We start from the raw sequence: 25,002 nt of genomic DNA on the forward strand, positions 1-25,002 counted from the left end.
TTTCAAGTATAATTCTGGTCATGGGTAAATTGTGAAGGCATTGGAAATTAACTGCACCTTTTCCCATCTCTGTTGTGAATCAATTTCCCACATACCTGGGACTTGTTGCCTACAACCAAACCTTGTGTGTCACTAAGGTGAAAACTTAGAATTTAAGCATGAACATTACAAAGACTTCAGGTATGTAATAAAAAACCTCTTTCCTTAGAGGTATTCAGATTTTATTTGCGAGCCCTCTAAACATCAGTGTCTTAAAGGGTTGAAATTATAACAATGGAATAACTGAAAAGTGAAGTTTTCTGGAGTCACATGACCCTGCTGTGTGCCCAAGTCACCTATTCACATGGCTGTTCACATCATCTGCATGAAAATATTTTCACTTTCTGTTAACTATAGTGATTCACAATTCTATGACTATTAAACTTTATTAAAAACAAGTTTAGAAAGTATCTTTAACAAAGGTGTGTTTATTTCCATATATTGCTCATTACATTTTTCTTGCCACAGTTTTATCTAAAGCCAGGTCAAAATTTTTCTCTAAGGTATTTATCAGTAGTGTATGTTCTTCAGTTATAAAATCCCTCTGGTCAACATGCAACATTTGAATATCTATTGGCACTGTACCTCTATGAAATATTTATGACATTTGTTAATAGTGAACCTCAACCTCCTGACCCCACATCCGAAGTTGGGGGTGATGTGGGGGAACACACACAAAATTACAACCACATTACTGCTCAAGCACTTTATAGCTAAAATCTATTGACTTTAAAATAGCATTGTATGTGAATTCAGAGTTTTAACATATTTTGTGGATCAAAAGTAAAGGGTCAAAGGCTAAGCTGAACCCGGAGGGCACTAAATTAGCTAATAAGGCAGTTAGTGCCCCTGTTCTTGCCCCAGCCCTGTCATGTCACTGCATCCAATTCTCTCAAATGTTATGTAGAATAATGAACTTAAAACTTCAGGGGTTCCTGAAAACTGGTATTAAATTAAAAGCAGAGCAGTCAAAATTCTTTGCAAATGACTTCTGTGATAGAAAAAAATATTTCCAACCTGCGTCAGATGAGAATTATCTTTTAGGTGCCAAGGAAAGAGTGATAAAGATGCTGAGTATATTAGTCAAGGTCATCTGAGAAGACTATTTTGTGGTTGATTCTTCTGAGCCCCTGAGTTGTCCAACATTATTGGTGTACCTGTAGCGTGAATAACATTGTAACCAATAATTTTTTGAATACAGCAATGTAAAACCCTCAACTTTAATGTTCCTCAGATCTTAACAAATCAGCTCAGCTACAAGTCTTCCCCAAAGTGGAGCTATTCTGGTCATATATTTACTTAGTTTCAAAGAGCAGGAATCCTGCAAAGGTGGAGAAGCGTTGGTGGTCCCCATGGAGAGCGCCATTGCCCATTCGCAGCCAAACCTCATCCCCTTTGGCTAGCTTCAGCACAGCATGATTGCTGGATGTATCTGATTTGCCCTTCATTTCATAGCTAGAAAGAAAAAGAGGAACAAACTACTTAGTCTTTGCCATGAATAACCAGCTCTTCACCAAAGTCTGTGCTCCCCTTCTCTCCTTCCCACAGGTATAATCCTGTGGCTAAGTTCTCTAAACAGCCTGTGAGCAGAAATGATCTATGTGCCACTTCTAAGTCTGGCTAGTAACACTCTCACAAAACCTCCCTGCTCCTTCTTAGGACTGTCTGGAATGTTCATGACAATGACCAGAATGATCTTAGAAGCCATATGTTGAATACTGGGTTCTTGGAGACTGTGTGGAAAAGAGCTCTCTCTCTTGTCTGCTCCAACCTGGAACAACCTTGGGCTGTTTGATGAGAAGGAAAGAAAGTTATATTATGTTTGAGCTATTCCACTGGGTTTTTGTTACAGTAATTTAGCTTCCCCTAACTAAGCTAGAATTTGGTACAAAAGGAGGCTGGTCCACAACCCAAATAAAAATAGGCTTGCACTGGCTCATGGTCAGGCAAGGAGCAATGGGGAAACAAATATCATGGTCTGGGAAAGCAGAAGATCCATGTTACACTGTGCAAAAACATTTGGAAAACGTGATAACTTGGAAGATAGATCTAATGCCTGTAGGGTAAGAAAGGGAAGTGATTGGAAAAAGCCAAAGTACTCTTTGCTGCTTTTAGAAAGATGTTGCTACAAAAGATGAGTTAGGCAAAAACTGACTTGTTTGAAGAAGAGGAAGTAAATAGTGTCTACATGGTTGGGGCCTAACAAGGTTAAAAAAGCCAGGTGTCTTTATAGCTGGAAGAGCAGTGATAAAGTTGATGTTTTTTTCCTTAAGACTACTCATTCAGCAGCCATAAAAAAGAATGAGTTTATGTCCTTTGCAGGGACATGCATGAAGCTGGAAGTCATCATTCTCAGCAAACTAACAAACACAGAAACAGAAAACCAAACACCGCATATTCTCACTCATATGTGGGAGTTGAACAATGAGAACACATGGACACAGGCAGGGGAACATCACACACCAGTGCCTGTGGCGGGGTGCGGGGAAAGGGGAGGGAGAGCATTAGGACAAATAACTAATGCATGCAGGGTTTAAAACCTAGATGACGAGTTGATAGGTGCAGCAAACCACCATGGCACATGTATACCTGTGTAACAAACCTGCACATTCTGCACATGTATCCTGGAACTTAAAGTAAAATAATAATAAAAAAAAAGACTACTCATTCAATCAAGTAGACACAGCTGTGGCACAATCTGATGGATTAAAAATATTGCCTTTCTGCCCAAATCAATTGCTTTAGAAGGCCTCAGGGTAACTCTATTAAATTGAGAGAAGGCATGAAGACAAGGAATAGCAGGCTGAAAACTGTCAAGAAAAGTATACGGAGTGTGGTTTAGTAACACACGTAACTGACTTCACTTAATCTATTTAACAAATGAAGTAAAAGCCAGCTAAGTAAATAGAGTAAAATCGAGTAAAAAATAGAGTAAAAGCCTGCTAAGTAAGTTTCTGAGGAAATGGGTTTGCCAGAGACCCAAAACTGGACTCAAGAGGCTTGGGCTGTTTGACTCAGCTTTCAAATTTGCACCAGCAGGAAGTGGGCTGTGAGAGAGCCTCAAGGAGGGCCTGCTCACCTTTCAGATGTGCCACAGAGAAAAGCAGATAAAGAAGACCCTCCCAGAGGACAGAACCAGGAGCCAAAGAGAAAAACAACCAACAAACCAACTTGATGAAAAGGACTACTCATTGACTGACTCAGGGCTTTGAGCTGGATGCGTTATTTGTGCTTCACAGGCTGTCTCCCATAGGGACAGAGAGATGGGGGGGCATGTATTCTAAGTGTAGGAAGAAGAGTTCAGCAGATATTTGGAAGCCACAGGGCAGAGAAGGTTATCTGTTCACCAGAATCCCCTTTCTTCTGTCCCATTGGCACTGCAATTCCATGTCACCCTTGCATTTGTTGGGTGGAAAACAATGTGACTAAGTTCTCTGAACAGAATTCCTGATCCATAAATATTTCCACAAGCTTACAACAGCAAGCTTTTCTCCTTCTGACTCTGGCAATGACAATGACTAGAGAGAATTTCAAAGTCAGTTTGTTTGTTTGTTTGTTTTTTGTTTTGTTTTTGAGATGGAGTCTCGCTCTGTCGCCCAGGCTGGAGTGCAGTGGCGCAATGTCAGCTCACTGCAAGCTCCGCTTCCTGGGTTCATGCCATTCTCCTGCCTCAGCCTCCCGAGTAGCTGGGACTGCGGGTGCCCACCACCACGCCCAGCTAATTTTTTGTTTGTTTGTTTGTTTTTTTAAGTAGAGACGGGGTTTCACCGTGTTAGCCAGGATGGTCTCGATCTCCTGACCTCCTGATCTGCCCGCCTCGGCCTCCCAAAGTGCTGGGATTACAGGTGTGAGCCATCGAGCCCGGCTCAAAGTCAGTTTTATAGATAGCAGAGCTGCTTTCATCAGCCTGGCTTCCTCAAAAAACAGGAAGAATAAATCCGCTCCCAAACTGCACCCCTCCTACAACCCCTCATTCTTTCCCAACCTGGAACTCTTGCCCTGGACTGGTCAAGAAAAATCAACTTCTAACATGTTAGAGTAACTGGATCTCTTAGTTGCAACAATTTCACCTACCCTAACTCATCTTTCTGTCTTTTAGCATTTCAAATACATCTTCCCACTCAGGTAAGGCTTCAGAAGTAAACACAGCAATTATCACACATCATCAAAAATAACAGGGAAATGATAACAGCCACAAAGTTTTTCATAGATAACTCATGGCCCATTTAATTGTAAGAAAGGTGTTGGCTCTCTGCCTCTTTGCCACATTCCAAGCTAACATCAGAGGGCATGGGAGAATGGGAAAGCAGAAAAAGGGGCAGAGAGAGAGGAGAAAAATAATGAGTTATAAAAATAATCCAAATGATTGGTTATGGGGAGTGCTGCTAGTAATTAATGCAAGGCCTCTTATCAACCTGCTGATGCTCAAGTTCATCAGATTAATTTTTTCCCAAACAATAGTGATGATAATGTGGCCATATTGGTGCGTGAGGGCTCTTATTAAGGACAGGGGCCATGTCAGGCTCTATTGACTCCCATACGCTTCCCTGTCATTAGGCATTCCTTGAACAAACAACGGCAGCATGGATGAGACCCATGATAGAAAAGACCACCCACCTGTACATGCTGAAGACTGTATTGCCATTGTGCATAAGGTACACATACACTTCCTCAACATCCTCATGCTTCATCATGCTGAAGGTGAAGAAATACACACCTGAAAAAAGCAGGTATTTATCCATGTTGATATTAACATGCTACACACTGAGGACCTGGAAATACCTGGAGATTTGCCAAATGCCTTCACATGTCTTTTATTGATATTCTTTGTAGTGTGGTGTCTCTCCTTGGCCTTACTTTGCAGGAATGTCCCTTTATCTAATCCCCTTCCAAGTGCTTTCAAGTGTTTTGAGACTTTCTCAATGTGCACACTGTGTATCCCCAATAAGACTTAAAAGTCTTTAAAGAAGGAGCCTACCTCATTTTAGCTGTATCTCACTGCCTTGTGCCCTGACAAAGTGCTTAGGGCAAAGTAGGTGTTGTTCTTGGGCATAAGTTAGCTATCATCCTCATGTACCACAGAACTCGTGTTACCAAGGTACAGAGAGGTTTGTGATTGAACAACAATGCTCCATGACTTAAGAAAATGAGCGGCCGGGTGCGGTGGCTCACGCTTGTAATCCCAGCACTTTGTGAGGCCGAGGCGGGCGGATCACGAGGTCAGGAGATCGAGACCACAGCGAAACCCCGTCTCTACTAAAAATACAAAAAAAATTAGCTGGGCGTGGTGGCGGGCGCCTGTAGTCCCAGCTACTCGGAGAGGCTGAGGCAGGAGAATGGTGTGAACCCGGGAGGCAGAGCTTGCAGTGAGCCGGGATTGCACCACTGCACTCCAGCCTGGGCGACAGAGCGAGACTCCGTCTCAAAAAAAAAAAAAAAAAAAAAAATGAGCAACTATAACAATACAACAGATGATTAAACTCATGAAAGGGCTTAGCCAAAGATAAGGAAATCTTGGAGCACAGAATAAATGTTTATGAGTTCTAGAGAAATGGTTCTGGTAATTTCTCATGCTATTCCTTGTATGTTGGTGAAATTATATACAATAAACAGAAAGACCTACCTTAGACTCAGCAGCAGGAACTTGTCACTAAAAGTCTATATCCTCTTCATTTGAAAAAGACCAACATATATTTTAAAAGATTTGAGTTTTTTAATAAGAGCCTAGGGCTCTTAATTGAAAGCAATATAATATGACGTAATATACTCTAAATGCCAGCACACAAGATACTTTCACTGAATGATTAAGAAGAATCCAATAGCACACAGACAAGACAAAAGGAAAAATTTTCAAATTCTAAATGATCTGGGGTTTTGGTGTGCATTTTGGAAAGGTGAATGAACGTAAGTCATCAAGCTCTTACTGATTTCCATGTTACATTTTAAACAAATGGGCTTTCAAGACAATAACCCAGAAATAGCTTTAATAAAAGATAGTTCTCTTTCTTTCTCAAAGGTGCAATCAAGTAAGATGAAAGTTGTAAGGGTGCTGTGTCAATTCACCTGATTCTAAGTCAAATTAAATGAAGAAGTATGATGATGCTTTGTCTAGTGCCAGGAATGCATATTCAATGTTCTGGGAACAAAGGAAATGGCCTAAAAGTTTATCATGCCTATTCATATGCCTAAAGATTGGCCCACAGAGGAAAAGTAAAGGCAGATAAAAATTAAAAGCCTCAAGGAAAATAGTTTACATGTGTTTAGTTTTTCACATTTTACAAAATTTCATATTAGACACATACACATACATAATTTTCAATGCCTCAGGAAGATAAAGCTGAAATCAAAATGACAGGAAAATATATTAGTTTTTCTTACAAAATGATGACTACTATTAAAAATAGGTTGCAAAAACATGTTAGAAAGAGGAGACTAAAACACCAGATGGTGAATAAATGAAATGCCTGGAGTTGGAAATTCCGAAGTGAGTATGTATTATACCCACATGTGGCTTTCCTGCAAGGGAAGGTACTGAAACCAGAGGAGACACATTTGCACTATGGTTTGGAGGTCTTTGTGTTGCTGTAATTTCAAAAACCAGCCTTCTCTGTCTCTTCACTCCCAAAGTCGAAAAGGACAAAATGGTCTTTTTGCAATCTACTGCAAAAATGGAGACCGAAACAGAGAACTGTGAGAGTCAAATGACAGTTGGTATCACTAGAAGCTGAACGTCTGGCCCAAGAGAGCTCTAAAAAATTAAATCCTTACTTAGGCTTCAATTATAAAGCCATTTAATTCCATGGAAACGTGGACTAGGTATTTCTAGGCACTAATATAATCTGTGGCATAGATAGCATTTAACAGAATAGTTATAAGAACATTATGACATAAACCTTCAGAGCAGAAAATCACATAAGAACATTTAAAGATGATTTTCAAGACATTAAAGTGTGATGAAAGATTGCTTCTATCATTTCATATCTCAGTTCATTTCTGACTTAAACTGAGTAGAAAAAATAAATCAAGGTGCACTTAAAAGCATTTGTGAAATCTGACAGGGCCACTGCCTCCATCAGAAGTTTCTTCCTTTTAATTCTGGATACCATATAGAGAAATGAATAGAATTGAAAAACAAAAACCAAATAAGTATCCACATTCTGCAACACTAGGAGACTGGAAGAAAATCAATGAACTTCAAAAATACCTGTAAGTGCTGCCAAATGCCCCTGAGGGTGGACAGAGTCACGTGGAGATAACACGAGGTTGGGCTGGGCTCTGAGGAGGCCAGGTGGCAGCAGGTGTCACACAGTGCCAGGAGAAATGCACTCCCTGATAGTGAGGGCCACGTGGAAGAGCAATGCTGAAAACAAGCCCCTGTGAACAGGGGCTGAGTGGAAGCCAAGGCTGTGTTTGGGGTGATGGTTGCTAGATACAGTGCAGGATGTGGAAAGGGGACCTGCAGTGGCCAATCTCAAAATCTGCCAGCAAAAAAAAAAAAAAAAAAAAAGAAAAGAAAGAAAGAAAAAGGCTCCTGAAGGCAAGGGAACCAGGAAGTATAAGGCTGGCTTCAGAAGCTTTCATGGACCCAGTGCAGTCTGGAGAGGTAGTGGAAGTGTGTGACCAAGAAAAACACACATCAGGGCCATACTTAAAAGAATCCGTTAGTCCCCTGGCAGCAGGGGAGAAGCCTTTGAGTTATCCAGTCTAGAAATTGCCCTGGTCCTTTCTTCACCAACAAACTAGAGCATATGGCTGGTCTAGGAAATTTCAACTCATTCAACCATCAGTTAATTTTTTCAAGTAGAAAAGAAAAGCAAAAATGACCCTAATGGATTAACGATACTCTCCAAGATAAAATGTTTTCATGTAGTAGATGAAAAATGTAGCCATGAATTTATACTAATAAAGCAAATACCTCTATAAAAGAACATTATAGAACAAAAGGTGCAAACCCATGGTAGAAATGGCCAGACAATAAATGGAATTAAAAGCTGGAGGCATCAGAAAAACCTGGTGAGATCTGAATAAAGTCCATAATTTAGTCATAGTATTGTACCTAGGTTCATTCTTTATTTTTGTAATTGCAATTTGGTTATTTAAAATGTTAATAGTAGGGGAAGATGGTTAAACAAAATATGAGAACTTTGTATAATATTTTCATAACTCTCCTATAAGTCTAAAATTAATTCAAAGTAAAAAGTTTGTAAAATGGGATTTTCTATTTATCAACTGTCCAGAAACTTGAAAGCACATTTTGTTGATAAGGCTATCAGGAAATAAGTGCTTTCATATCTTGACAATTTAAGTATATTGGTACAACCCTTACAGGGAGCAATTTGGCAAAATTGATAAAAATTATGGATATGTTTACACTGATAATATTCCTAAAACTTTAGCCTACAGATATACCTGTAAGTGATCAATTACAAAGTGGTATATTCTTGCCAGCATGGTGGCTCACACCTGTAATTGCAGCACTTTGGGAGGCTGAGGCAGGCGGATCACTTCAGGCCAGGAATTTCAGACCAGCCTGGCCAACATGGTAAAACCCGTCTCTACTAAAACTACAAAAATGAGCCAGGTGTGGTGGCCTGGGTCTGTAGTCCCAGCTACTCAGGAGGCTGAGTGGGGAGGATCGCTTGGGCTTGGGAGGCAGAGGTGGCAGAGGTTGCAGTGGGCCGAGATGGTGCCACTGCACTCCAGGCTGGGGGATAGAGACCCTGTCTAGAAACAAACAAAACAACAGCAAAAAAAATCCACCACCACCAAAAAAAAAAAAAAGCAAACTGGAAACAACCCAAATGTCCAGCAATAAGGGAATTCATTAAATATACTTTGGTACATTCAGCTATAAGAAAGAAGATGAAGTAATGATGTGAAAAGATTTCTAAAATATATTGTTAGTTTTTTTACAGCAAGACACAATCAGAATGTAGTGTCCTAGCTTTTATAAATATGAGAAGATATATTTGTATTCATTTGCATAAACAAACTCTTTTTTTTTTTCTTTTGAGACGGAGTCTCGCTCTGTCGCCCAGGCTGGAGTGCAGTGGCGCGATCTCGGCTCACTGCAAGCTACGCCTCCCGGGTTCACGCCATTCTCCTGCCTCAGCCTCCTGAGTAGCTGGGACTACAGGCGCCCACAACCACGCCCGGCTAATTTTTTGTATTTTTAGTAGAGGCGGGGTTTCACCATGTTAGCCAGGATGGTCTCTATCTCCTGACCTCGTGATCCGCCCTCTTCGGCCTCCCAGAGTGCTGGGATGACAGGCATGAGCCACCGCGTCAGGCCTTAACTTTTTAAATAAGTAAATGTATTACCTGCTCAATTTATTTTAATTAAAAAAATAGGATCAGGCACTCCTTGAGGTGGTGACAAGGGGAGGAAACAGTTATGACACATTTAAACTGAGAATTATGTTTTAAGGACTTTTAAAGTCAGAGGTAACTATGTCCTCTTAAGAATTATTTAGCTCAGTCTAAATCAGAGTTAATAATATTAATGAATATGGCCATATTTTAAAAACTATTTTTGTCTTTTCAGATTCTAATTTGTTTACTTTGAAATCCAACAGAAATCTATATGAGCTGTTTGGTTTAACTTGAATCAGAAAAAAATAACTACCTTAATGTCTTTCTTTATTTCCTATTCCTTTCCTCCTTCTTTCCCTCCCTCCCTTTCTCCGTCCCTCCCTCTCTTCTTTCCGTCCTTAATTGTCTTTACTATTACATTGACTAGCTCAATCTTCATCCTATGTTTCCATCTCACCTGATACTGGGGCCCCAAATCTACCAGTCATGACATCAAAGAAGTTTCCAATGTTGGTCTCAACACTGCTGAAGATAATCCCACTGTTCTGATTGCTGAAGTGGGTTGCCAGAGAAGCCATGAATGCAATCTAAGGAAAGAATTATTGGTCAATAAATAGGCAATTTATCTTAAAGAAGTCAAGTTTTTATGCAGATTAGTTTGTTACACATTATACATAACAGCAAGATTGGGAATAAACATCAATCTATGGAGAAATAAATAAATAAATTATGGTAATTCCAACATTTGAATGCTATGCAGCCATTAGATTGACAATGTCTATCAACAGTTCTGAACATAGGTTTCAAAGATTATTTGTCTTTCAAATGATTTTTGAAATATTAAAATTCTGTTATCAAATAATACCAGAAAATTTTAGATGAAATTTTCCACTTATAGCCGTGAAATGCACATTAGCAAATTCAAGGACCTGAGAAATCCTATAGCCAAACATTTTAATTGTGGTAACCCTGCATTATTTTTTCCCCAAAAGATACCTATTAATTTCTTTTTTTTTTCTTTATAGAGACGAGGTCTCACTATGTTGCCTAGGCTGGTCTCAAACTCCTAGGCTCAAGAGATCCACCTTCCTCGGCCTCCCAAAGTGCTGGGATTATAGGTGTGAGCCATGGTGCCCAGCCTATTAATTCCTAATGAAATTAATTCTTTGAATATACTTTGAGAATTCTTGATGCTGATCTAAATGTGCATCTGTATAAAATGAGAAAATATCTTCAATACACTGTTTACTCAAAAAGTAGACAACACAAGATCATTATTGGCTGATACCAGCCTTTATTAACTGGCTGTGTGGATGGAGTTATTGTGTGGGCAATTCAGAAGAATATCTGCAAGAATATTCTTGAAATTATTAATAGCAGGTCTTTCTTGGTAGAAGTTTCATGGGAAAGTTTTCCTTTCTTCATTACACTTCTAATTTTCAAGTTAGCATGTATTAATTCTATTTTCAGAAAAAAGAGATACTAATTTTAAAGCTATAGAATTGTATTTATTTACATGAACAGACATTTAGGATAGATTATCATTCATGAAATAAAGTAATAATATGTATATATGTTCCCATCATATTTAAAAGTAACATGTATATAAGTATGCATAAATCTGAAAAGTTATGTAACTGTATGTTAATAGTAATCACCTCTTGGCATGTTTTATTATTTTTGGCCCGGAACTCCTCTATTTTTTTTTTAACAGTGAAAAGATATTACTTGAATAACCTTAAAAAGGTAAAAAGGAGTGTTTGCAGTTATCTAAAATATAGAAAAATGGTTTACTAAAATTAGCAATCCTTTTGAATATTAGAACGACAAAAATTTCTCAGCATGATTTTGGATGAAAAAATGTCATATTGGAACTGTAAAGTTTAGAAATGAGAGAATCTGAGAAGTCATTTAATAGTCAACACCCATTTCTGGGAATGGTTACAAATACTTTATGTGTAATCTTTTAAGGGACTTTGAAAGCTTCTGTTTAATCAGTAAAAGATCAGCAAAAAGAATTAACTTGAGAAACCCGCTCATGGTGGCAACCAAGAGGCTGTACGAGTTTGGGAATAAGACCGTCTACTTGGGTCCAAATATATGAGATTAAGGTCCACCTCTCTTAATTCTGTCACTTGGCAATTAAGCAATTAGTAATTGAGCCTCAAATTTCTATATCCCTTAAGTGGAGAATTGGGCAGTGCTCTTCCTCCTCTTGCCACCACTACTACTATTGTTACCACCTCTATACTACTAATGTCCAAAGACAGGGTTGAAGTTCAAAATACAAAATGTTAACAACAACTTAAAAAGCCTTGAGACAATTCCGCCTGTCAAGAAAAGCTTTTGTCACTATTCACAATAGCAAAGACATGGAATCAATCTAAATTCCCATTGATGATAGACCGGATAAAGAAAATGTGCTACATATACCCCATGGAATACTATGCAGCCATAAAAAAGAATGAGATCATGTCCCTTGCAGGAATGTGGATGGAGTGAGAGGCCATTATCCTTAGCAAACTAATGCAGGAACAGAAAACCAAACACCGCATGTTCTCATGTATATGTGGGAGCTAAATGACAAGAACACATGGACATATAGAGGGGAACAACACACTGGGGCCTATGGGAGGATGGAAGGTGGGAGAAGGGAGAGAATCAGGAAAAATAACCAATGGGTACTAGGCTTAATATCTGGTGATAAAATAATCTGTACAACAAATCCCCACGACACAAGTTTAACTATGTAAAAAACCTGCACATGTACCCCTGAACTTATAATAAAAGTTAAAAAAAAGAAAAGAAAAGCTTTTGCTTAAAACCACCATTGAAGAATGAGCTGTCAATCCTTCGTCAAAGTCAATCCTTCGTCCAAATGAGTCATTGAAACTGAGTATAAGTTAGATTAATAAATTCTTTAATTTGCTGGGACCTTCAAAGAATGTGAAGTTCCCTCTTTCACAGTCTGCATAAGACCCAAATGATTGTACTGTGATTTTAAGGTAAAATAGCTGATGGGGCAAATTTAATAATTGCCCAGAATGTTCTCTATCAAACTGGCTACTCTAGGGCCCCTTCTCCGTGGTTTACCATTCATAGGTTATGGGTTAGAGTGTCTAGCTTTGAGATGTTTACCTTCTGTCTTATTAAATACCTTAACCTGGCTGAGTGGCACCTCTAGCCTTTTTGTTTGTAAATTTATACTGGCACATGGATCCCAGGTTGCTGAAATTCTTAAACAGCATTTGGCTAGGCATGGTGGCTCACACCTGTAATCCCAGCACTTTGGGAGGCCGAGGCAGGCAGATCACTGGAGGCCAGGAGTTTGAGATCAGCCTGGCCAACATAGCGAAATGCCGTCTCTACTAAAAATACAAAAAAATTAGCCGGGCATGGTGTCGCGCACCTGTAATCCCAACTACTCCAGAGGCTGAGGCAAGAGAATCGCTTGAACCTTGGTGGAGGCTGCAGTGAGCCAAGATCACACCACTGCACTCCAGCCTGTGCACACACACACAAAACAAAACAAAAATAGCATTCATTTGAAAGTTGCAAAACCCACAAATGAGAGTAACACACTAACTATTCAAGTTATTTTAAACTTGAAAAACCAAGTCCCAGAAAAATGATGGAACTTATACAGGGTCAAACCACCACCATACACGCACAAATAAAAGACAGAGTTTCCCCCTAATTGATCTTTCAGGCAAGAATCGCTTTACAGTCTAGTTCTTCAAAAATCTCTCATGTTGCAGGATTTTATCTCAGTTACTTTATTTTTATCCACAAGTTACTTTTTTTGGGAAGACACTAGTCAGAAGGAAACTTAATTTTTTTAAAATGCTAGTTTTCAATGCTGATAAGAAGTCCCCTGGAGGGGATCCATTTCAAAATATTAGCCCTCCTCCACCTCCCAGAAATAACCCAAAGTTAGTAATTTTTCTTGTGACCTAACCTCACATTTACAAGTTTAAGATGTTGTTGGCAATAAGAACTTTAATGATCATTTAAAAGAGAGATAAAGAATAGGTAAAAACTTGAGCCTGGAATAAAATGTAGTTTTAACCTCATAAATTGATTTTTTAGACTTTATGCTGAAATGAATGTAATCTGGTCTGGAACACTGAGTGGATGACTCAAAACTGAAATTCTCCATTGATAAAGAAGATTCTGACAAGAAAAGCTCAAGTAAAAATTATACCACAAGGTCAAGTGTGGTGGCTCAAGCCTGTAATCCCAGTACTTTTTTGGGAGACCAAAGCAGGCAGATCACTTCAGGCCAGGAATTTGAGACCAGCCTGGCCAACATGGCAAAAACCCGTCTGTATTAGAAATACAAAAATTAGCCAAGTGTGGTGATGCATGCCTGTAATTCCAGCTACTAGGGAGGCTCAGGCAGGAGAATTGCTCAAACCCACGAGGCAGAGGTTGCAGTGAGCCAAGATCGCGCCACTGCACTCCAGCCTGGGCAACAGAGCAAGACTCTGTTTCAAAAAATAAACAAAAATTATATCACAAAATCTGAGTTGAGAGAAAACAATATATATCAATATTTATGTGTGGATTAGTATATGTAAATATAACTATATTAATAAATACATATATAAATATATATACAAATATATATAAATATACATTTTATATTTACAAAATATATAAATATATAATTTATAAATACAAATACATATATATTTGTATTATATATACAAATATATATAAATATAAATACATTTTATATTTACAAAATATATAAATATATAATTTATATATAAATATAAATACATAAATGTTTACAAAATAAATGTATTATATAAATACATATATAAATATAAATATATTAATAAATACATATATAAATATTATAACTAGACATTTCATCATTCCATTTATATATTTAAATATTTATACATTCGAGTTGGCCCAAACCCTTATTACATCTGATCACATTCTTAAAACATCTCAATCGGGAAAATAGGAGATGAGTTTATATTTAGGGTTGCCTTGGATTTGGTCCTATGAGGGACTTACATTTCACCCTTCCTAAAGGTCTCTCCTCCCTAAGAATAATATCCAAGTCCCCCTTTTGGACAGTATGGGTCTTATGCAAACATCCTGTGATGTAGATGAACAAACTGAGACTCAGATTTACTCAGGATTGGGGAAGACTTGAGGAAGCACTCGAACATCCTGATTCCTGGCCCCTTGTGGCCAGGCAGGTTAGAAAGCCACCGGGAGATATACCGAAGATGGTTTACCTGAAGTTCTGGTGGAATCCCCGGGTAGCCCTTCTCTCCTTTGGGGCCATGCTGCCCCCGCTCCCCTCGAGGCCCCAGGTCACCTTTGTCGCCCTTCTCACCTTTGGCTCCTTCATGACCAGTGGCTCCATTGTTGCCATTGTTTCCATGGTTTCCTTAAACAACCAGACATCATCACATGAGAAAACCCAGTCGCTCATACTTACCATCCATTTCTAGACATACTGTCCAAACTCAATTATGAAAGGGGACCATTCGAAACAATCCCAAATATAACCAAGGGGTATCATCATCTAAATAGGGCACCAGGCTCTGAAAGAAGCCTTAGATACACTAAAGCTCCAAAGCCTGTTTATCCTTTGAAGCAAGGCTTGGAGGAAAAACTGTGTAGAATTCTGATTATCACATTATCATTTAAAATAGCAAAGATTGGAAACCACCTATATAATCACCAATACTAGGAGGGCATGACATATTCTAGAAACTATGCTATATAATCATAAAAAAGAAGGCTGAAGAAAAACATTTAATGATACAGTGATATTCATGATATTTTTAGATTTTAAAGTTATAAGTGGCCAGGTACAGTGGCTCACACCTGTAATCTCAACACTTTGGGAAGCCACGGTGGGAGGATCACTTGAGCCCTAGAGTTTGAGACAAGCTTGAGCAATAGGGTGAGATCCCATCTTTACAAAAATAGAAATTAAAAAATTAGCCAGGTATAGTGGTGTGCACCTGTAGTCCCAGCTATTTGGGAGGCTGAGGCAGGATGACTTCTTGAGTCTAAGAGGCCAAGGCTACAGGGAGCCTGGGTCATGCCACTTCACTCCAGCCTGGACAATAGAGCCAGACCTTGTTTCAGGGAAAAAAAAATGTTATGAGTAAATACAGATAACATGATACTATCTTTGTTTGAAAAATATGTATTTATGTATTATATCCATAGGGAAAAAAAGACAAGAATAAGTTACAGAAAAATATTCACAGAGGTTCTTTTCTAAATGTGGAACATGAGTAATTTTCGTGTCATTCTGTATATTTTTCTGTCTCTTTGAAGTTTTCTACAAAAAACACATATCACTTTTATAACTGGGGAAAAGGTAAATTCATTCATTAAACAAATTACAGCAATGATTTTGAAAGCAAGAGTTGGAAAACAATTTTAACTTTTCCCTTTGCCACGAAGAGACCATTTCTACACCTCTTCTTTATTTTTAATATTTGCTAAATTTCAGGCTTTTTGCTGTTTATTTTGCATGCTATCCTTGGTTGGTTATCATACCAGGCTTACAGCCCTTCCAAATGGATGAACTTTGACTGTGTTTACAAATTAATGTGTTCAGTGACAAAGCCATTTCCTGGTTAGAAAGCATTTAACCAAGGCCAACCTTTTGTGTAACCTCAGAAGAGTTAAGACCTGAGAAGATTTTACAAGGGTTGAAATAGGCCCTACCCTACATCATTGCACCTGCTGGCTGCTGTCCTTGATGGCCAGTGACATAGATTCCAAGCCAGTAAGTGTAGTTTGAAGTTTAACATAAGATGTTCTGGCTGTAAATTTGGTTTTGTGCGAGAAGCTACTCAAAAGTAGAAAAAAAAAATTGAACCACATTTGATAAATATTAACATCAATGAGAGTAAGTCACAGGAGAGCCAGTAGACTTTGGCCAGACCCTGAGATGAGGTCCTACCCTAAAGATTAACCTGAGGATGAAGACGATAAAACCCAAGACAGGCTTGGGAGCCCCATATTGAGGGGACCTGGGCTACCCTTTCCTGGACTGACCCAGGGTACCAGCAGGCCCACGGCACTCCCCTGTGCCTGGCGGCATCGGCACAGTACAGATGACTGAACTGCTGGTCTAGTGGGGTCTGAATTCCAGAGCATTCCCCATACCACTACATGGTACTGGAGCCTAAAAATGTTTCCATGAGGCCGAGAGTGGCATGAGAGTCAACTGAGAGACGGCTGAACATGGAGAGATCCTGAGACTGGAGGAGGAAGCACTTAGCTGGACCTAGAGTCACACAGAAGGATGCACAGCTCAGTGACTGGCATTGGGAGGGCTGTAGCCCAGAGCAGTAAGCTTTCGGCTCTACTCTGCCCTTCATAAAGCACGCTGTGGCAGATATACTGGAATGAAGACTATGACCTGGTCGTTTCGGACTTAATGCTGTTGAGGAGCCTCCCAGCCTATGAACCTGGTACTCCAGGGTGCCAAGAATCTAGCGGATCCTTTGGATCACACAGAAGTGATCCCAAATTATTTAGGTTTGCCCTTTGCTCCTACTTTAGCTCAGGCTGCAATTAGATTGACAGTATGTCTTGCTCATCCTTACCTGGAATGCCAGGAGGGCCGGGTGGCCCAGGGGGGCCTTGGTAGCCTCGAAAGCTGTAGTCTCCATGACAACACTTACTGCAGTCTGGGGGTAGTCCTCCAGTTTGTGGAGACTAAAAAGACAGAAAGAGAAGCTTCAGAAAAAAAGGTACTTGTGAGCAATTAGGATTTTTAAATTTCCACTGGTCTTGGCCCTTAGGTAAGCTTAATTCCAATCGAATCACAGCAAGATCAGAAAAGATGGGATGGGGTGGAAATATCAATGGCAAAGGGTCAGGGAGTAGCTAAGGTCAGTTGATGATCAAAGGAAAAGGCAACAAAAAAGTCAATAGAAGAAGATGCTCTTTGAAAAGGCGGGTGGGTGGGGGTGGGAAGTTGGGTCCTATTTCTGAAAAGTGCCTTCCTGCTGCTACTGTAACCGCAAAGGAAGAAACTTCTTCAGAAGTGGACTTGGAAGCCTTTTCTCTTTTCCAACTGCCACAGCCCCAGATATAGCTAAATTGAGTAGATGGTCCTCAAATTACAAGAATTATCCACTTTAAGCACTGTTTTTAAATGCTTACTATATCCATGATACTGAGTTAAGAGCTAGATTAAGATTTCTTAGAAATTCTGAATAGTAACACTAGTTTTTCAAACAGCCATAGCACACTTAAATTGTCTTAGAAGACGAAGGAAAAAAAGTATTTTTTAGTCCAATACATTTATTTACTTATTTAACTGACAACTAGAAATTATATATATTATCACGTATAACATGTTGTAAAATAAGTACACAGTGTAAAATACTAAATTGAGCTAATTAACATATGCATTGTCTCATATACTGTTTTTGTAGAAAGAGCACTTAAAATCTACTCTTAACAATTTTCAAGAATATAATACATTGCTATTAACTATAAGTCCAATATCAATACATTTTTATTAATTATCTACATCTTGAAACAACTTTAACTTTGTAAGTAAATCAACTATTTAACATGATTTCTATTTCACACATTCCACTTTAAAATGTGAAATGATTGGGCCGAGCATGGTGGCTCACGCCTGTAATCCCAGCACTTTTGGAGGCCGAGGCAGGTGGATCACCTGAGGTCAGGAGTTGGAGACCAGCCTGGCCAACATGGTGAAACCCCGCCTCTACTAAAAATACAAAGATTAGCCAGGCATGGTGGTGCATGCCTGTAATCCCAGCTACTTGGGAGGCTGAGGCAGGAGAATCACTTGAACCCAGGAGGCAGAGGTTGCAGTGAGCTGAGATAGCACCATTGTACTCCAGCCTGGGTGACAAGAGCAAGACACAGTCTCAAAGAAAAAAAAATTGTGAAATGATTATCTCACTGTTTGAACCAATATTTAATAAGCACTTAATGGGTACTAAATATGCTCAAGTATGACACTGAGTGAAATGCTTATTTATACAAAGATAAATTTCTAAAATATATGTTTACCATCAAAGAGTTAAAGACCTAGTGGAAGTTGATTGACAGAAGAGTTAAAGTTGCTTATGAAATTTGAACTCTCATCTAAATTGGCAACTTGCCTTTTAATTATGTCATACAAAATACTTGTGGAAATGTTCCTAGACATCAATTATAATTCAACAGTCTTTTGAAAACAGCATGTTGTTGCTAAGAGATTCATGAAAAAAATGAAGCAAAGGAGAGAAAAAGGAGGCCAGGGAAGAAGAGAAAGAAAAAGGAGACACAGAGGGAGGAAAAAAGAATTTAAAATTCAAGTTGTATTTGTCACTAAAAATTTAACTGGATCAAAACTTCACACAGTTAAACATTTAGACCTTACTTTCTTTTTTTTAATAAAAAATGGGCTTGAATTTTGTTCTCACTCTCTCACCACTTTTTCCTAAAATTTTCTGCAAAGCTATTCCGGGAAAACACTGAACAGTATCTGTAGCACAAGCATTCTCCTGCAACCTCTCAGAACCCAAGTCTTGCCTGATCAGGAGCTATAACTTAGAGCTAACTCCTAGTCTTGTCTTCAGTCTACCAGGCTCAAACCTGGACAAGAACTAGAGTCTGTGAAAACCTTCTGTCAAATTGGTAGGGGAAGAAAAGTCAACTAAAGCCATTGGTTTGAGATAAAGGATTTCATCTCAGGGATTTTATCTGAGGGATTTCAGGACACTTGGAAAGTCAAAGACACCACGGCACGCCCCACCTTCTAATCCAAAACTGTAATCTGAGAAGGAAGGATTCCATATTTCCTGTTATGGTTTTGCCAATGTGAAATTCAGCCTTTTAAACCTCAGAAAATCCAGGGCTCTGCCAATGATGAATTTTAAGGATGGAGAAGGGAGGAGAAGGAGGGAAAATCCTCAAGTGGAACCATCGATGTAGGAATGGAATGGAAATACTGAGGTGCTTAGGAATGTTGAAACACCCACTGGACTGAAACCAGAATTTCCATCATGGTGCTGCATGACCTTAGAGAAGCCGCTGTTCTCCAGTCATCTTTTTTTGTTTGTTTTGTTTTTGGCTATTAAATCAGAGGATTGGATGAGGTGGTGTTGGTGCACAGAAAATGACTCTTCAAAATATGTGCTTCAGCATGTTGAGTGCTTTGGAAATGGAAGGCTTCAGAAATAAGCCACGAAGATAAGGTGAGCACAGGGAAGATGGAAGGCTCTGTGGGGCAGGACAAAAGCTTGCTTGATCTTGATTTTCAGTACGAACGCAGATTATGAGAGAGGGGCCTCATGATCCTTCTGAACTTTGGTGTTTTAAGAAAGACGTATTGGAAGAGCTATCACAGGGAAAACTGGCTTGTGGCAAATCTCTTATTAAAAAAAAGAAGAGAGAAGCCTCAGATCCAAGGTCTTTCTCTGACCTTTCCCTGCCTCCCAGTCTCTCTGATCTTCTTTCCAGAAGTGCCGGGAGGGACTCTGTCTGGAATTTCTTTATTTGACTAAGAAAGTGTCTTTCCAAAAGAAATGCAATTGTCTTAAGACCCCCTCCTTAGGAATCTCATCAAATAACCAGGAAAGATCAACCACTGGAGAAGTGAAGAGACTGGGAGTCATCACAAGGCTCAGACAGGCTTTTTTTCTATTTCCTGAGGGCAGCTAGGAGCCATAATCTGGGAAGCTTTAAGACAACCTCTGTTCACAGTAAATTTCTCTCTCTTCCCTTCTTGACACTGTTACAGTAGGCAGCTACTCAGACATGAGCAGGGTAGGGGAGGGCTCTACCTGACCAGGAATATCAGGTGATCATCAGGTGATGATCAAGTGGCTTTTAACTGTTTCTCTAAAATAATAATTGGTTGCAGCCAGTGCCGGGGAAAGGCAGTCTTCCTAAAGATAGAAAAAACCTGAAACTGGTTATTGGCAGCTTCCCAATAAGATCTCAGGAGTTGGGCAAGTGGGCTCAAGCATGTGCATTAAGAGGCAAAATGGCAGAGTTTAATTGGCAAATGACCTCCTAGGAGCATTTGGCTGGTAAGGGCAGAATACCTCAGGTGAGCATGGTTACAACTCCAGTAAACATACTATGCGTGCTCACCTCCCAAGGAAGTGCTGGCAGGCCACTGCACATGTGGACAACCCACCCCAAGGGAAGAATCAAGGGAGAAGTAACGCAAGACACCAGAAGTATGCCAACGTAAAAAAAAAACCCAAGTCAAAAGGTCAAACCGTGCACTTGTCTTTCAAGTTGCCCATTTGGCCGTTTCCAAGTATACCTGCCTTCCTTTTGTTCCTGCTCTAAAGCTTTTTAATAAACTTTCATTCCTGCTCTAAAACTTGCATTGGTCTCTCCTTCCACCTTATGACCCTCAATGGAATTGAGGAGCCAAGAATTGAGGTTGTTGCAGACCTGTATAGATTCACTTTTGGTAACAACACCTCCCCCAGGGCTCAGAGGAACTTTGTAATTTACTTCTACATTCCCCAACTCCCTGCTACCCTACATGGAAGGGTGTGTAAGCATGCATTGGGCTATTGGGAAATCACCCCCATGCGGTATGTGTTTTTCTCCCATTGATCTGCCTTTGGACAGTTAATTTTCAGAGAATCTTCAGAGGATGAAACAGGAGAAGATTTCCCACTTTTCCCCTACAATTGTCTTGCATTTTTTTCCAGCTCTACAATGCAAAGATACTATTTTCCAAAGCCTCAAATAATAATTTAGAAACATTTTGTTTTTAAAGTCTAGTATCTAGGCACAAGAATTCAGCTCCAGGAGATGAAGTTGCTCAATGCTAGAGCCAACTAGGATTGGAAGTGCAAGACCAAGCTACTTGAGGGCACTTTGAGGGCACAGAGCTGCCACCAGAACAGTGAGAGACTTCTGGTTGCTACTAGTCGAGCGCCTCGTGAGAACCCTTCAGCAACATTGCGTTACATGCTCCTTCCTCTGGCCTTGTCTTTCAAAGTTCAGTTGAATGGAACAATACTTTTGCATTGTTGAGTCTTTTGCTGGGACCCTTAGAATAAGTTGGACGGGTTGTGTTAATTCAGAAGTTTTCTCCTAGGTAAGGGAAAATTACACGTACGTAGTTGCTATTTATGGTCTCCTTGTTTATCATCCCCTTTCCCCAAAGCAGGACAAATTTGTATGCAAAAGGCATGTAAATTTGCAGCAGGCGAGAAAGAGTTTGTCTCTAAGACACGCTCCATCAATTTTGTAGATGGAGGCCTAGGGGTAGTGATGCAGAATTGAGCTCTACTACTAGTAAGTGACTTCTAGGAAGGAGAGTCATAGCTCCTTTTTAAAATCTCCTGCCCCAAAAAAAGGGAAAAGAAAGAAGAGGAAGGGAAGTGGGAGGAGGGAGAAATGGGTATCCGGGACAAGGGGGAGAGACTGACAAAGGTGAATGACAAAGAGGCTGCAGAGAAGAAAATAACAGGAAAAGAGAGCCCAGGTCTGCCCACCCCAGATCTCTGGCCATTGTCCTCCACCATGAACCCACGGCTGGAACATCATTCCAGACCATACATCTGATTATCTCACTGTCCTGCTATGAACAAACAAAACCTAGCTAGCAAAGCAAAATCTAAGCTCCTAAACCAGCTAGCAGAATCCTTCTTGGCACTAAAATCATGTAGCATCCTGTACCCCCAACCCCCACCCCTGCATCCCTAACCCAGGAGCTTCAGCCACAGCCAACTCCTCACAGGCTTTCCTGTCTCTGTTGCAGCACTTTTTTTTTTTTTTAATTTGCTGTGGATAGTCATTCTTTCAATCTCATCTTTTAAGATCCAACACAAAAACTATCAGTATTTTGACACTTTTGCCCAACTCCCTTTTATGTACCGATTTTATGTAACACATGGCATTTAATTAAACTTAATTTAATTAACAAAAATTTATCTCTTCTACAGCCCTTCAGGATGGTTTGGACATGGGAGTTCAGGCACATTTATCTTTATATATCCCTGGCCCCCCTTTTAAAGTTTGGTACAAAGTAGAAGCACAAGAAATGCTTGGGAACTGAATGAATAAGAGGAAAAGTGAATTATGATCAAAGAAGAGGGACAGGGGAAGTAGGGAAAGAAGGAAGAATGTAGCACAGTCCTAAATTCAAACTGTGGTCTCCATAGCCATTGGTAGAGGAGTTGTATTGAAAACTTCCAGAATGTCAGTAACTCTAAATATCCTCAATAGCTCCTGTTGGTGGTTTGTTTGAAAATACTTCAGGAACCTAGAAGGTAGACTGAAGGAGAAATGCGATTTGGATTTCAGTGGCCTGCTGGGTGTTGGTTGTCAGGACATAATGACCAAAGACAACCTTTAACTTCCTTCTGCTTCCTCTGGGGGAATCACACTGTCATGGCCAGGAGAGATACTATCTGTTGGCCAGGAAAGATACCACGTGTGAAATGGAAAGTCCACATCAAGTCTTGGACACAAGTGAAAATATCTTCACCACAAACAGAAACCCACACACAAATTAGTGTTAATAATTACCCTTTAGCCAAAAGATTGTCAGATGAATAGACAATCCCTAAAAGTGGCTTTCAAAAGATAGGATCATATTTAGAGATTATCATTTCTTCTGTGGCTCCTTAAAGAAGCAATTTTCTCTGGATACATCCCCCACAGAGTGGTTTGGGCAACTGCCTTGTGTGGTCAAGTTAGAAGTTCTGGGTTAGTTTCAAATCTGCAACAGATTCTGTGTGTGATCTTGGTCTGATCATATAACCAAACAACCAACCCAAACTTCTGAATCCATGGTAGGAAGGATTTAGATTTCAATTACATGAAATTCTTCAGGTCCTATTTAATGCATTAAAGTAATCAAATCTTGTAGTAAAAACCTGTATGTTCAAATATCATATAACTCAAAGTAACTCTTCTTGCCCCCTCCAACAGTTTTCAGCATACTAGATGTCTAGAGGGTAATTCAAAATATGTCTCTTCCTGTACTTAATATTTTAAATTACATTGAGTTTCATCAATTTGCAATTCACTATACTGAAATCTTAACTCACTCTTACACTACCAAGAGTTAAAGATATTTCCTTAGAGCTGAATTTATAACCTGAGAAACAGATCAAGTCCTCTGTGATTATCAGGCATCAAATCATGCTATAAGGTTTGCATTTCAAACAGTTTATTTTTTATTTAACTCTTTAATTCTTTTTAAAACAGGCTGAGCAGAGAGGCTTAACAATCTAGAATGCTATAAATCAAATAAACAAGACTGCCATGAAATGTCACAGTATACTCACAAATCAAAGTAAAAAAACTTTGCTTTTGACAAACTCAAAGGGCAGCTTCTCCCTGCTGGAAGGGATTAAGAAAGTCCAATTCTCTTAAGAACAACAAATGATTGTCTACAGTGACCCATCTCTCTGCGTGGGTCAGCACTCCTTTCCGGACCAACAGAGCAAGAAAGAAATCAAGTCCCAGCATAGCAGGAAGCTGGCTGGCCAGGTTCCCCTTTCTGATGGGGTGATATTACGGCCACTATCCCATCACATCATTGCTGCCTCGGCTGATTTTCTAACAGAGACCTACAGTCTCTCTTGTACCTGAGAGCAATCCAGAAAGAGATTCACAAGCAGCTTAGCGAACTTCTCGAAAGCATTCATTGATTCTAAGAATCTTAGCCAAAAAAAGAACAACAGCAACAACAACAACAACAACAACAACAGCAACAACAAAACTTATTAAGCTTTCACAAAAATCCTTAGAAGAGAATTCTGAGTACCTGGCCCCAGAATGTGGTGATCTGGGCTAGGTCATCTACCTCGGGGTGCGGTAGCTCATCTGGTCTCAGGGATTTTAGGTCTGTAGAAGTGTTATTATCCACAGTCCCAGTTTTAGGATGGCTCCGCTCTCTCACTTTCTCCCTCCTGGAGCCGCTACGGCCAGTCTGCTGGTGGCTTTGCACTATTCTTGCCACCACTTTATTAGTTCTTCCGCTCACCTCCATGTATTCATCTTGACACAGGCAAAAAGGGAGGAAAAACAAAGCCAGCAGTTGCCAATAGACGAGCTGCCTCCAAAGCATGATTCTCAACAGAGCCTCAGAGTCTCCCTGAGAAGACAGCAGGGCTCCAGGAGCGTGGTCTCCTCGGGCAGATGCCAGGACTGGAGCTGAGAGCTGCAGCGGCGGAGTGGTTTTATACTTTGGTGTGTAATAAATAAGGCTGTAGGCATGCCAGAGTGACAGCAGCCCTCCTCCCCAGGCAGAACAGCCCCCATTCATCATTTTCCCACACCACAAGCAAGAACGATTTGTGTGCACAGTTCCCAGTTGGCGAAATTCATAAATGTCACACCTTGGCACGTTTCTGTTGAAGTGTGAAGAAAACATACACAACCAGCTGGGAACAGAGAGCATGTGTCCAGCAGTTTGCGTTTGTGATTAGACATGGAAAGGCTGTGTATTTGCAGTCTAAAAAGCCTTTTGGAAAAATCTACCCTTGCGCTTGCCAGGAAAGTCAGGCTTAACTGCATCAGTTTTGTCTGAAATGGCAGTGGGAACCCATTCAGGGCTTTCACAACAGCTCTTGCTTTCTAGTTGTACTGTTAGTATTTCCCCACTTTGGCCCACTTAAGGTAACTCATTTCCCCTTCCGGATA

The 25,002-nt window shown here is 39.9% G+C and overlaps 1 protein-coding gene across 2 annotated transcripts; it reads right to left on the reverse strand.

The window, feature by feature from the left end:
• Positions 1 to 447: 447 nt before the first annotated feature.
• C1QTNF3 (C1q and TNF related 3) lies at positions 448 to 24,562 on the reverse strand. 2 transcript variants are annotated; one of them, XM_003274932.3, is made up of 6 exons: positions 24,125 to 24,562; positions 16,953 to 17,064; positions 14,610 to 14,764; positions 9,809 to 9,938; positions 4,657 to 4,756; positions 448 to 1,494 (listed from the first exon to the last, which is right to left on the reverse strand). In XM_003274932.3, exons 1-6 carry the CDS (start codon positions 24,425 to 24,427, stop codon positions 1,335 to 1,337), a joined length of 960 nt encoding a protein of 319 aa, XP_003274980.3. In that variant the 5' UTR covers positions 24,428 to 24,562; the 3' UTR covers positions 448 to 1,334. The 2 variants fall into 2 exon arrangements, with proteins under 2 accessions (XP_003274980.3, XP_003274981.1); XM_003274933.2 differs by having other exon boundaries at positions 24,344 to 24,509.
• Positions 24,563 to 25,002: the final 440 nt, after the last annotated feature.

The sequence above is a fragment of the Nomascus leucogenys genome, chromosome 6, assembly GCF_006542625.1.
Source record: "Nomascus leucogenys isolate Asia chromosome 6, Asia_NLE_v1, whole genome shotgun sequence".
In the NCBI taxonomy this organism is placed as follows: domain Eukaryota; kingdom Metazoa; phylum Chordata; class Mammalia; order Primates; family Hylobatidae; genus Nomascus; species Nomascus leucogenys.